The 13489-nt window shown below is 39.5% G+C and overlaps 1 protein-coding gene across 1 annotated transcript in view; it reads left to right on the forward strand.

The window, feature by feature from the left end:
- Positions 1-13489, forward strand: part of ERC2 (ELKS/RAB6-interacting/CAST family member 2) — a 1119475-nt gene that overhangs the window by 537479 nt on the left and 568507 nt on the right. The window contains 1 exon segment of the mRNA XM_074199159.1: positions 3784-3977. Within this exon segment, the coding sequence (XP_074055260.1) occupies positions 3784-3977 (194 nt within the window).

Genomic DNA, 13489 nt, shown 5'->3' on the forward strand with positions numbered 1-13489 from the left:
AGGGCAATAGAGATGAAATTCATTCCAAATCTTATTGTCAAAGTCCAATCAACATGGGACTTGATGCAAGATTCATCTGCCAAGGAGGCTGGGCATCCTGTGAGTTAGACTTGACCAAGTTGAGAAGCCAACATTCATCTAGTGGAAAATAATGTCTTTGTAGGCTATCCTCATTGTTAAAGCATTGGGTTTGATATAAGAGCTGATTTTCCCTGGATGTTCTTCAGGAGTTTCAGGACTCAAAAGGATTAGGGAATGCCCAGGGTACCTCTCATCTGCAGTGCTCCTTGTTTTTCCATGAATGAATCCACTTGGCAATGACAGGTGTTAAAAAATTCAGTTACCATCTTTATGGCTCACTAAAAAAAAAAATAAAAAAATTTCCATTTTATCAAACCAATAATACCTTTTAAGGGTCTTACAATCAGTAGTGAACACTAGTACCTCTTCCATAATAGGAGTTGATTTCTCAATAGACATTGGCTGTACAAGAGAAATGGTACCTGTTACTATCCTTGACACGACCCACTTAAATATATCTATGTTCAAAGCTTGACATCTGTCTATGATGTCTAGCTTTGAACATAGATATAACCTCCTTTGGAGTCACTCAAGTTGTGCTCTCATCTGATATGCCTTGCTGGTATAAACCTGCTCCAGTCACATTAGAGCTCAAGGGACTCTCTGAGACTATATATATCAAAGAGAAGAGACTCCATCTCTATCCCTCTATATCATTGTGAGGTCCAGAAGCAAAGTTAAGAAACTGATTTTAAATTTTAACCAGAAGCATTTGATATGTATTTCTACCTTTAAAAAAAGCTTTTTTTAAAAAAATTAAAAAATCCCCCCCTTCTTTTTTAGGGTCAATTTGTAAGAAAACTGCTTTAATCAGAAACTACTTAACCTATTTTGTGACATAGATCCCTTTACCTGTCCTGTTAAGTCTGTGGATCCCTTCTCAAGTATATTTTTAAATGAATAAAATAAAATACTTAGGATTACAGAAGATCTGATTCTATTGAAATACAGTTATCAAAATAAAAATAATCATGGAACCCAAGTAGATTAAGAAACTAACTTCACTTCCAGAGAGAATTCTAGTATTGGCCTTTTTTTTGGTGACTGAAATATTATTAACATATTCTAAAAATGAAGGCAGTTTTAAAATGGCAACTCCTGTTTTTAACCATTATAAAGCATGTCTCAAATTTTAACTACTCCCTAGTTATAATCATCTGATATTGATGTGTATATCTTTATATATATCTATATCTCTTTATATATGAAACAGACTTCAAAAAGACTAGGCTTCCAATTAGCAATTTCCAGATGTTTTTTTTAAGTCTAATAATTGACTTTAGGGAAATAATCACAAATGTATATATTTGGGGAGTGCAAAAAAATTAGGTGCCTAATATTTATTTGCAGGACACCCAAATAGGTTCTAGGGACACAAAACCAAGAGAAAACCCTCAGAAGTTTCCTCTCTAATCCAAAGGGCACCTGAGTATTCTTTATGCTTGGCCTATCTTCTCCCCTGTCCACCCTTTTACTTGTAGCTTTCATGCAAAAATAAAGGAATAGAAATTGAAAGCAAAATTATTTCCTTTCTTATCCTCATGCTTAAACATTATGTTACATGCAAACAATTTTATTTTTAAAAGAATGATTATTTCTGCTATAAATGCAAGAGTTATTTCTGTTCATCCTTAGTTTTGGAATTTTATTTTTCTACTAAATCATTGCAAAGAGTGTGATCTTTCTCCCAGTGGTAGATTAGTCTGGATTTTTTCTAATCACGCATGTTTCCTCCAACTCCCCTCTTGGTCGTAGCTTGCTTACCTTGTTCTTCCCTTGAAATTCCAATACACATCCTGTAACCAACATCCCTGCTGGACATAATCGGCCAGCAGAATGGCCCATGGTCTCAAACGGCTCAACGCTTTTTTATTTTGATCTGTGGATTTTAAAGGGCAAAAAAGTTTTCTCAATTTCCTCTGTTGAATGTATACTGTGGTTAAACTTGTTTTTTTTCCCTGCCTGCTCTTTGAAGAAGTCCTTTAGGAATAATGGGAAACAAGGGGTAGGCTCGATGTGGCCCTGCCTTCTTGTTGCCATCTGTCTGGGACGATTTCAGCCAAAATTGGGATGCTTTGGCTGCCAGTGACCCTGCAGTCTTACTCTTGTCATGTCCGTGATGTCTGTTGTTATCTGTGGATGTGTCCCCCCTTTCATGCATGTGTTTGCAGGTCTGTGTTCACGTGCTTCTCCATCATTCTGATATTTCAAATTGAGGGTGACCAGTTGAGGCATTTAAAAAAAAAGAAAAAGGATTAACGGGTCTAAATGTCAGTTGAAAATCTCTTCATTGGTTAATCTTAGAAAACTTCCATTGTGGAAAATTGGCATCATTTCAATCACTATGGCCTATTGAAATGATTGGGATCGAAAATCAATTCAATTTAATGAAATAGATATTGTTTAATTTAAATGTCTACTATGTGTCAAGGACTTGCAAAGGGTGCTGGGACTATAAAGACAAAACAGAAAAAGGAAAGAAAGAGGTGGAAAAGGAAGGAGGAAACAAAGATGGGAGAGAAGGAAAGTAGGAAAGAAGAAATGTGTGTGAGAAAGAAGAAAGGAGGGAATGAAGGAAGGAAGGAGGAAAGAAGGAACATGAGAGGAAAGGAAGAAGTGAGGGTAGGAAAATAAGCAGGAAGGAAAATGAGCAGGAAGAAAGATAAACAAGGAAGGTGGAAGGCAAGGAAGGAAGAAAGGAGGGGGAAGGAGGAATGGAAAGAAGATAGGAGGAAGAGAAGAAGGGAAGGAGGAAAGGAAGATGGGAAGAAATAAAGGGAAAACAGATAGAAGGATGAAAGGAAGGAAAGAGGGAAGGAAGAAAGAGTTTCCATTTTATCAAACCAAATTGTTTATTTTCAGTAGCCAATAAATCACTCTCAATTTAAGTCTACCAATATTGGTGGAGAGCTGATTGGCCTTGGAGACATCAAGTCTTGTTTTTGACACATACTAGCTGCGTGGCCATGGATAAGTGATTTAGGAAGTGGACATTAATATAAAGCTACTCTCTCTAGTCGACCTCCATAATTATAGAAGAGTGTTGGTGATCTCTTTTAAAGGAAGGACTTAAAAAAAAAATAAAGGAAGGACTTTCCACCCTGAGAATTCTCCAACTGTCCTTATGAAATCACATGGACAATTCAACAAAACAAAAACTTTTCATATACTTAATGTGTGCAAAACACTTTGTTATGTCTGAGGGGATGTATCAAATTTAAATAAGACTCGACTGCAAGTTCCACATCAGGGAATTTGTAAATTTAGTTGGACATGTGGCAAATAGCAATAGCTATCGATATTTTTCTGTATGGAAAGTGGGTTTATAGGATCCATTTGCTTATGGGAGGCAAAAATTTAATAAAATCATCTTAATCCAGGGTCATTTATATCTTGTTTTATTTTTGGAGACAAATAAAAGCAAATGTCTTTTAGTTCTTATATAAATGAAACTTCTTCCTCTTTGAGAAAATCTAATTAAAAATCAATTGTATAAACCCAGGTTCTGTGACTGTTTTCAGACCAACAAGGAGATGTCTACTTCCTATCACTTAGAACATTTTCTTTTTCAACTGACAGACACCCCGAATCCTTTTTTAAACATTTTTGTTTTATAAGTTGACTTGCTTGGCCCTCAGTTTTTCCACCTCTTACCATTCTAAACTGTTGTCTCGATTATTCCTTAAAAATATGATGTTGAAGGCTCATAATGTCGAAGAAGACTCCAGGATGAACCCTGAATTTGCAGATCGAATGAAGCAGTTAGACAAAGAGGCATCTTACTATCGTGATGAATGTGGCAAGGCCCAAGCAGAGGTTGACAGGCTCCTGGAGATCCTTAAGGAGGTGGAGAATGAAAAAAATGATAAAGACAAGAAAATTGCGGAACTGGAAAGGTAGGTTTTAAAAGATTAAATTAAAAAATAGCATCTGTGGTTGAATTTCTATATCTCGAGTTGCTATTGTTGAGAAAAATTCCATATCTCATAGAGTATTTAATTTGGATGATGGAGACCACAGAGAGCCCGTCTTGGCAACAAAAATCCTGGGTTCAAATCTTGCATCTAATGCATACAGGTTGGGTGACCCTGGATACATCTCCTGCTACCTTGGTGCTCTGGGCAGTTGTCTAAGACTATATGTTATAGAGTAGGCTGTTGACCTGCCTTGCTAGAGGGAACTTCCTTCCCCCAAGAGTGAAATTACAAGTCCTCTCCTTATGTCCTATCCCAATATAGCCACGGGATGTGGGAAGGCTGGACAAGTAGTCTATGTCTTTGGCAATTAGCTTGGCTTGTTGTTTAGGTTGGGGCTTTTTGATACCTCTTGGCGTTTGGGACCACGTCTCCTCCTCTTGGAAACCACTTGCCTTAAAGAGGCGTCTCATGTATCTCTTGTGAAACTGCTAGTTTTCTCCCTCCCTCCTTTTATGCAAATTTAAGAATATATATGCTAATGGATGGATATATTTCCAGATTTAGCCATCCATTAGAATGATAGGTAAGGGGTACCTTCAGGGTAAGGACTTCTGTTTTTACATTTATGGAATTTATCCTATTGTCTGCCACATAACTGATGACTAATGATAAATGGCCATTGATTGGCCAAAGGAAGAAAATGGCCAAAGGAAGAAAAAACCCCCCAACACATTTTTAGAAGTTATTGAAAGACTTGGTGGGAAGGATCATCTGGCAAAGTGAGTAGTGAAATGGCCTTGGAGTAAGGAAGATCTGGGCTTAAGTTCTGCCGACACGTATTGGTTTTTATGTGACCCCAGCAAGTTACTCAACCTTTCAGTGGCCTCAGGAAGCTCTCAGAACATAAAGTAGCAAGGGGAGAGTTTTTTCATCAGGAGCTTTCCAGATTACTGGGTGTGTCCATTAGGAATTTTGGTTTCCCTGACATCCCTACCATCTTAGAAAGAGGTCAAATACCAGCAGCAAAGAATACCAGGATCCCAGAGTTGGAAGAGACCTCAGATGCCATACATCTCAGTTCTTGTCGCTATATATTCCTATCCAGAAATCCCTTCTGAGACTGATTGCTTTCTATATATGATAATCTCCAATGGGAAACTTGTCATTGCATGTGGCAGTCTATTCCATCTTTGAACAGTTCTAAAAAGAGGAGAGAGAGAGAGAGAGAGAGAGAGAGAGAGAGAGAGAGAGAGAGAGAGAGAGAGAGAATATGAAGGAAGGAATGAAGGAAGGAAGGAAGGAAGAAAAGAATGGAGGAAAGAGAGGAAGGAAGGGAGGGAAGTAGGAAGGAGGGAGGGAAGGAAGGAAGGAGGGAGAGAGGAGGGAGGGAGGGAAGGAAGGGAGGAAGGAAGTAGGGAGGGAGGGAAGGAAGGAAGGAAAGGAAGATGGAAAGAAAGGAAGGAAGGAAGGAGAAAGAGAGGGAGAACCTGCTGGATGAGAAAGAATATAGTTCTTTTCCCATATTGAAATTAGAGCAATATTGAAATTATCCTCTTGAAGAGAGTTACTTGTTGAGCCAACCTTGGCTGGGCATGTGACTTTTGGAAAGACATTTGATCTCTGATTCTCCTTTAGTTTCCCAGTATATAAAATGGGAATAATGCTCCCTGCTTCATCTACTTCACACACCATTGGGGTTATGATCAGTGGACTTTTTTTGTTATAGGGAATTGCTCTTGAAAATCAGTCAGCAAGCACTCTTTAAGTGCTTGCTTCACATGGGGCACACTGCCCAATTCAAAGAACCATTTAATAATGAGAATCAGTCAATGTTTATGAAATGGCTGCACCTTTTGCTCTGGTTTGGGGCACTCATAGACTCAGCAGTGATCACTAAGAATGTCGGATCATGTTTGGTCAGACCTCAATGAATGATGCATGAATTTTGGGGAGAAGAGATTAGTGTAGAATAGGGGAATAGTAGAGGGAAGTTGGAGAGATGATGGAGCTTTGAATCTAAGTAGGACTGTTCATCCAGTTCAGCATTGAGCTTAAAATACAGTCTCAGTAGACAGATCTGTGAATAGAAGGAAAGAAATATGTGGTAGAGGGTGGCCTACTTGGAGTCAAATCCCATGCTTGTTAGCTGCGCGACCCTGCATAGGGTGCTAGTCTCTATCTGAGCCTTGGACAACTCTCTCAAATAATACTTTGTGGGTGGGTGACTCTCAGTCCAGGTATAAACCCTGTCTACCCTGAAGAAATGGTGGATTTTTGATGTATAGATAAAGGCGATACCAGAAACTTTGGACAAGTCACTTCAGAGTTCTGGTTCCCATATTTTATTGCTCTAGGGAGCCTTCCTGAGCAGAATTTGGCCTCAATGGGCCCTGGAGTCCTTTCTTTTTGGAAGACAGGTAGTTTTGTTCAAGTCCAACAAAAGCTTCAGGTGTCTGACTTCAGACAACGGCAATGATGACAGGTAGACCAGATTTCTCAGTGGTTGGGCACCATGATGTCATTTGGATTTGGAATGCTCTCCAACAATGTACATCATCCCCTGATCTTCAACTTTGAATTTTAGAGTTGTCTGGGCTTCCAAGAAGTTAAATTATTTGGCCAAGTTCACACGGCCTGTGTGAATTAGAGGTGAAGCTTGAATATATCTGTTTTTGGCTCCAAGGTATGCTCTCTTTACCATATCAAATTCTGGACAGGCCCAGTTCCCCAACTGGACTGTGGATATAAGTTTATAAATTCATTGAAATGATGTCTTCAACTCAAACTTTCAGTATATTAAAGCCAAGTTATAACAAAGCAGAAGGGATATGGCATCCCAGCGCAAAATTCTGGGCTTCAGGAAGAGGTCCTGTGTTTGAATCTTTCCTCACATATTTCCCAGTTGCATCATGTGCTGTACTCAAGTTCCTCAGCACATCACAGCCACTGCTGATTGTGTAAATTGAGGGAGTTCGATTGAATTATCTCAAAAGTCCTTTCTAGCTACAAGGCCTGGGATCCCACGGGTGATTCTGGCCTGGAGTAAAGGTACAGAATCATTGAATTTGAAAACCTGAAGGCCCCTCCATAACCATCTAATTCAGACCAGTCCAGGAACTATTCTTTTGGATATCTCTTAAAATGGAAATTCTTCTAGACTTAGGGTGATCTCAGCAACTAGAGGCCTCCATGGAGCCCAATCCTGGAAATAGGAGGATCTGAATTCAAATCCAACATCAGATACCAGCTATATGACAGTGGGCAAGTCACTTAATCCTGTTTACCTCCATTTCCTTATCAGAAAAATGAAATGGAGAAGGAAATGGCCAATCACTTCAGGATCTTTGCCAAGAAAACTCCAAATTGGGTCATGAAGTGTCAGACACAACTGCAAAATGACTAAAACAATAGGTACGAACTCCAGTATTGTGGGATTCTATGTTTATTTATACTGAGGACATGAATGGAACCAAACACCCAGGAATCCAGTTTGAATGATTAAAATCACTGATGCTTAGTCAAGGAAGGCTATTTTCAAGTCTCCAAGCTAATCATAAATTAGCTTAGAGACATTATTACAGAATGGATAGAGACCTGGTCTTGAAACTGAGAAAAGTGGATTCAATCTTGTCTCTGGCACACATTGACTATATGATCCCAAGTGACCCTTGACCCTTGAGGTATAGAAAATGTGCCTCTCTGTGTGGGTGGTTGGCCCAGGATCTCCATATACCAGGGAGATTGCAGAACCATTCTCTATTCCCTCTTTTGTTGTTTGGTCCTTTCAACCTTGACCAAGTCTTCAAGCTGAGGCTTGAGCTAGAGTAGGGCTGGTTTCATTCTTTGTACCCTCTCCACCTGGCTCAGTGTCTGATACGTGGTAGCTGCCTTTATAAATTGTTGTCACTCAGTCGTTTTCAGTTGTCTCCAACTCTTCATGAAGCTATTTGGGTCTTCTCGGGAGAGATCCTGGAGTGGTTCACCATTTCTTTCTCTAGGTTATTTTACAGATGAGGAAACTGAGGCAGAGTTAGGTGACTTGTCCAGGGTTGATAGCTAGGAAATATCTGAGGCCAGAGCTGAACTCAAAAGGATGAGTCTTCCTGATTCTAGGCCTCATACTCTTTCTCAATACCTAACCCATCTCTAATGCTAATAATAATAATAATAACTATCATTTACATAGAGCTTTAAGGTTTAAGGGGTGTGTGTGTGTGTGTGTGTGTGTGTGTGTGTGTGTGTGTGTGTATGTGTGTGTGTGTGTGTGTATGTGCACGCACATGGGGGTGAATAGGAAGGGAACAGGAGAAGAAAATAAGATGTAAGTGTGTAGTAATAACACTTGTAGATTATCCACATTTTATAGCTCAGGAATTGAAGGCTGAGAGGGACCCACCCAGGGTCCACCTCCACGTAGGCATCACTAGTGGACTCAGGTCTTCCTGACTCCAAGGCCCTGCTCCATCTACTGAACTGCATTGCTGCTCAAACAAGGGTTCTTATCATTCACTTGGTCCTAGCCCCATTGGACAGTCAGTCTAGTCAAGCCTATAGATTCCTCAAAATAATATTTTTAAATGCATAAAATATTAAACACAGGAATACCAAGAAAACCAATTCTATAGAAATGCAGCTGTCAAAATGTTATTGCAACATAAGTCCATAGACTCTGGGGTAAGAAGAACCTTTGCTCTGGATCTGATTGATTTAGAGTTTGAAAGTATAAAGAGGGCTTTTGAAAAGTCAGGAGGGCTCATATTATAGGGAGCATCAGAGTTGATACTGTCTGGATTTCCCCCAGTAATTTCTTTCTTTTGCCAGTCGAGACATGTCTAGGCTCAGGGAATAGAGCACTGACTTGGAATCAGGAAGACCTGAGTTCAAATTCAGCCTCAGACAATTATTAGTGATATGACCCATCACTTAACCTCTGCCTCAGTTTCTTCAAATGTAAGATGGCATCTACCTTGCAGGGTCAATGTGAGGATCAAATGATATTTTTATATCCGTTTATATGTGTATTTATGCACATATATGTATTTATGAAGGGCTTGAAGCATAGAGCCAGGAGCTTATTGGATATCTAATAAAAACTAATAAGCTAATTCTTCACCCACCCCACGACCTCCCCCCATCCATAGGATACCTAAACTAAACTGAGAGACAGTTATCACTGGAATGATCCTGAGATCAGAGACCTTGGACTGGCTAGGATCTGTGAGCTATTTAATTCAAGCCCTCATTGTATAGGTGAGGCTTAGGCAGCTTACAACAACTTATCCAAGGTCATGTAGTAAATTAGTTGTAGAAGTGGAAGAAGACCCCAGCCATCCTTACAAAGAGTCCAGACATCCTTCCATTGTTTCACTCTGAAAGGCCCCATGGTAGTTCCCCTGAGGGAAAATTACACACCCATAGACATGTACATTTATGTCCATATATGTGAGTTTGCATTCATCTGTGTCTGAATAAAACAGATACAAGGTTGAGTGGTGTTTGAGTCAACTTTGAAGGAAGCTGGGGATCTTGACTCAGATTACAGTCCAGTCCTTAAAGGCTGAAGATCCAAGTCCTTTCAGGAACATGTAATCTCCAGTACCTAGGAAGAAGCATTGTGACTGACACAGACCTGTCCTGATCTAGCTGTTATCTTCTTGGGGACCATTGTGATTTCTATGCTTACTGTTTGTTGGTGTTGGGATGGAGGGATGGAAGCTGACCACTTCTCCCCACCTGGGATGGTCTTGCTTTAGGGAACTCCCAATGGGGATACTCCCTCCACTGCTTTGGTGAAGACCATTTTTAGGTTTACATCTGGAAACTTGGCCTTGCTCCCCTGCAGGGACTTAACCCAAATTGTTCTCTCTTGGATTCTCATTCACCCAAACCCTTTGGATTCCAAATGAGAGCCCCCGGTTTTAGATAAATCTCCCCAAGGTGATTCAATCCCTCATCCATTTGGAAAAAAAACAAAAACAAATCTTCCTAGCAACTCTCTGATTCATCCAATGTCTTTGAAAGACTTTCTATACTTTGTTTACAACCCTTGATTGATTCACCAATCAATTATGCATTTTTACCTGGTTAAGATATCAAGGTATAAAAGTCTAATAATTTCCTTTAAGTGGAGTGGCATAATTGATCTAGTGACTCGATGATTAGCATCCTTACATCCAATGAAGAAACTGAGACTGAGGAAGGTTAAGTGGCTTCCTTAGCTTAGGAAGGGGTGTGTGTATGTGTATGTGTGTTATGGTGTGTGTCTGTTTGTGTTTATGTGTGCCTGTTTGTGTCTGCGTGTGTGTTTGTATCAGACCTATGTTTCAGACAGGTGTTTTCATCTTTTTAGAGACCTCTCAACCAGGAAAAGTCTGTCATATTCCCTCATTCAAATACAAGGTCCTTGAGGGCAGGGATCTTTCATCCCTTTTCTTTATGTCTCCAGAACTTAATGTGAAATACATAAGGTCCTAAATGAATGCCTGTTGAATGACCATGGCAGATTTTCTGGATTCGATCTCAGATCCTTCCCTCCTCTCTCTAAACCAGACTGCCTCAGTGCTCATGGCCACATAGCTAACGGGCTCCAGAGGTCAGATGAAACCTAGGCCATCTGGAATTCTGGATCACTAAGGCCCCATTGCCCCATCTCCAAAACACAAGCGTGCTATGTGGTGCCTCTCTCTTGGGGGATTTGGAGGACTAATGACCTCTTATAAATTGCTTTCCTATTAAAAAAGAGGGAGAGAGAGCCCCAGAGGAATGCTAATTAGTTATCAGGTATTGTATCCATAACATAATTTTCAAGTGAAGAAAACAGGTCCTAAGTGGATAGGGCCCTTAAATCACCGGGGGGTATTAACATTTTTATTTCTTCAATCTGGTGTGCATTAAGACAACAGGGATTTTTACAGGCATTTATCTTTATGTATTTTCTGCACATTCCCCTTATCTCCCTCTCTGTCTCTCTCCTTAAACCCATTGCCTCCCAGTCAATGTAACTCTCAGAACACATTGGGAGACCCGACTCTGTCCTTCTTCTCTGCACTCCTTTGTCTTAAATCCAACAAGGACTTACTCTGGGGCATCTTCTCCCTACTCAGAACAGATGGAGGCAGGAAGTGGGGGGCTGGAGGGGCAGGGCTGATTGTCCATGGCTCTCTCCCTGATGGACTCCACGTGGCTTCAGCCCCTCGCTTCTCCCTTGCATTGGGAAATGGCCTCCCTCTCATTGGGCCATATCTCATGCTCTTGGCTCTGACCCTAAGATTCATACCTCATAAGATTGGGAGGCTGCAGATCTCTGAACTGCGGGACAGACATCTCCATTCCAAAGTTGAGGAGGAATGTTTATAATTAAGTCTGCGATTCAGAGATTGGGAATTGGTTTTGAAGGGATTCTGCGGTCGCCCAACTGAAGTAGGGCTGACCTGGCCGAGGAGCCCCCTTGCAATCTGGCCGTGGTCTCAGTCACGTGCAAGGGAGGATGAGGGGTTGAGGGCCCACTGGCTCCCTGCAGCGGAACCACACGTTCCCACTTTGAATCCAAATGGATTCTTTGCTTTCCTGAAGCTATGTTTTTAGTTTGGAAATCCAACTTTCTTCTGTTCCCCTTTGGGTCAGCTTCACAATTGGTAAAATCCATAGACAGCACATCTGGATGTGTACCCTGTGAAAGACTCCTGCGTTCTTTGTGAAAGTACTGTTCTTTTCATTTTCCCATTAGCACAATTAGACTTTAGGATTTGCTTTTCAAGTGACCTGTTGCCCCCTGTGAGTTGCAGGCATCTTTTGGGTGGACAAATGATTTCCCTTTTATGACATCTTGATTTCCTAGGCCTCTCACCTGCAAACCAAGTTGATGCCTGGAATCCAAAGATATCTGCCTCCAATTATGTGTTCCTTCTCATAGTTCTGAAGCAAAAACCACTTCCCTGCTTATAGACCCATGGAGAACCCTTTTGGTTTCAGTATAGTAGAAAGAAAAAAAAAATAACACCTTGATAATGTACTGGAGTGTAGGTACTATCCACTTCAGGGCATTTACTGTGTTGTGCCTGGGAATAGAAATGGGCAGTATTTCAAAACTGACAACAAAATAGAAATATCTTCTTCAAATTCCCCCACATCCTGGCTGCATGACCCTGGACAAATCATTTAAGTTCCCTGTAACCCAATGACTCACTTAGGCTTTATGTTGTAGAGGAGGTGTATATTGGTGGTGGTGGTGGTGGGGAGTTTCTCATTGGGGATTCCTAATACAAAAGAAACTACAGATGTGTATAATAAGATAAATTAAACACAAACAGGTTTGACTTTCTGGGATCTCATACCAACCTACTATTATTAGAAGAAAAAATGTAAACAAAAATGGAAGCTATGTATGTCTCCCATTGGGAGTGTCTCTACTAATATGTATGCCTGGGCCTTAACTCATCTTTCTGAAGTAAAATTAAGGTATCTTATGGTTAAGAATGGGGTTACAGAATTATGGAAGAGAGGAATTCAGAGCTGAAGGGATCTTAGAAGTCACTGACTTCTGTTCCTTCATCTTACAGATAAGGAAATAGAGTTCTATAGAGAACATATTCAAAAAAGATCAAGCAATGACTGTGTTTTCTTTATTTTAATGGTTATTTTTTGTGTTTGTGTTTTAATTATATTTTTTCATTTTTAATGTTTTTTTTTTAATTTGAAGCAATGGCATTAAGTAGCTTGCCCAAGGTCAGTCACACAGCTTGATGATTATTATGTGTCTGAGGCTGGATTTGAACTCAGGTACTCCTGACTCCAAGGCCAGTGCTCTATCTACTGCGCCACCTAGCTGCCCCAAACTACCTATTCTTGATATGTACAAAAATTGAAATGACTAAAGTTGCAAATTGAAGATAGTTGAATGACAGTTTTCAAATTATTTTTTATATATATTTATAAAGATTAGGTAGGTAGGGAATACTAGAAAAATCCCCTGATACTATATGGATTTGTGCGTTTGTGTGTATGTGTGTGTGTGTTTATGTGTGTGTGTGTGTGTGTTTATCTATTAGATAGTATATATACATATATATTAAATAGATAGAATATATATGGAAATATATACATAGATATTGATATACATATATGTAATAATATCCACATATAAATTATATAATTTACAAATATATTTTATATTTAATTCACCATAATTATTATATTAATATTAAATTTATCATATCATTATTATATCTAATATTTTAATATATTTAATAAAATATTTAAAAATATAAAGTTAAAACATTCAACAAATTTTATAAATATAAATATATAAATTATATGATAATTTTATTGGTTAATTGGAAATGCATTTTAGATATTGTATACTAATATTCACATGGTTATCTACAGTGATTAGGTATGAATGTTGTTTTCACAATCAGAAAGAAACAAACCCTGTTTTGGAAGAAGCTACATCTTGTAGGTGATGGCAGGAGCTGGTACATAAGGATGGGGAG

Source organism: Macrotis lagotis, chromosome 8, assembly GCF_037893015.1.
Source record: "Macrotis lagotis isolate mMagLag1 chromosome 8, bilby.v1.9.chrom.fasta, whole genome shotgun sequence".
NCBI lineage: Eukaryota > Metazoa > Chordata > Mammalia > Peramelemorphia > Peramelidae > Macrotis > Macrotis lagotis.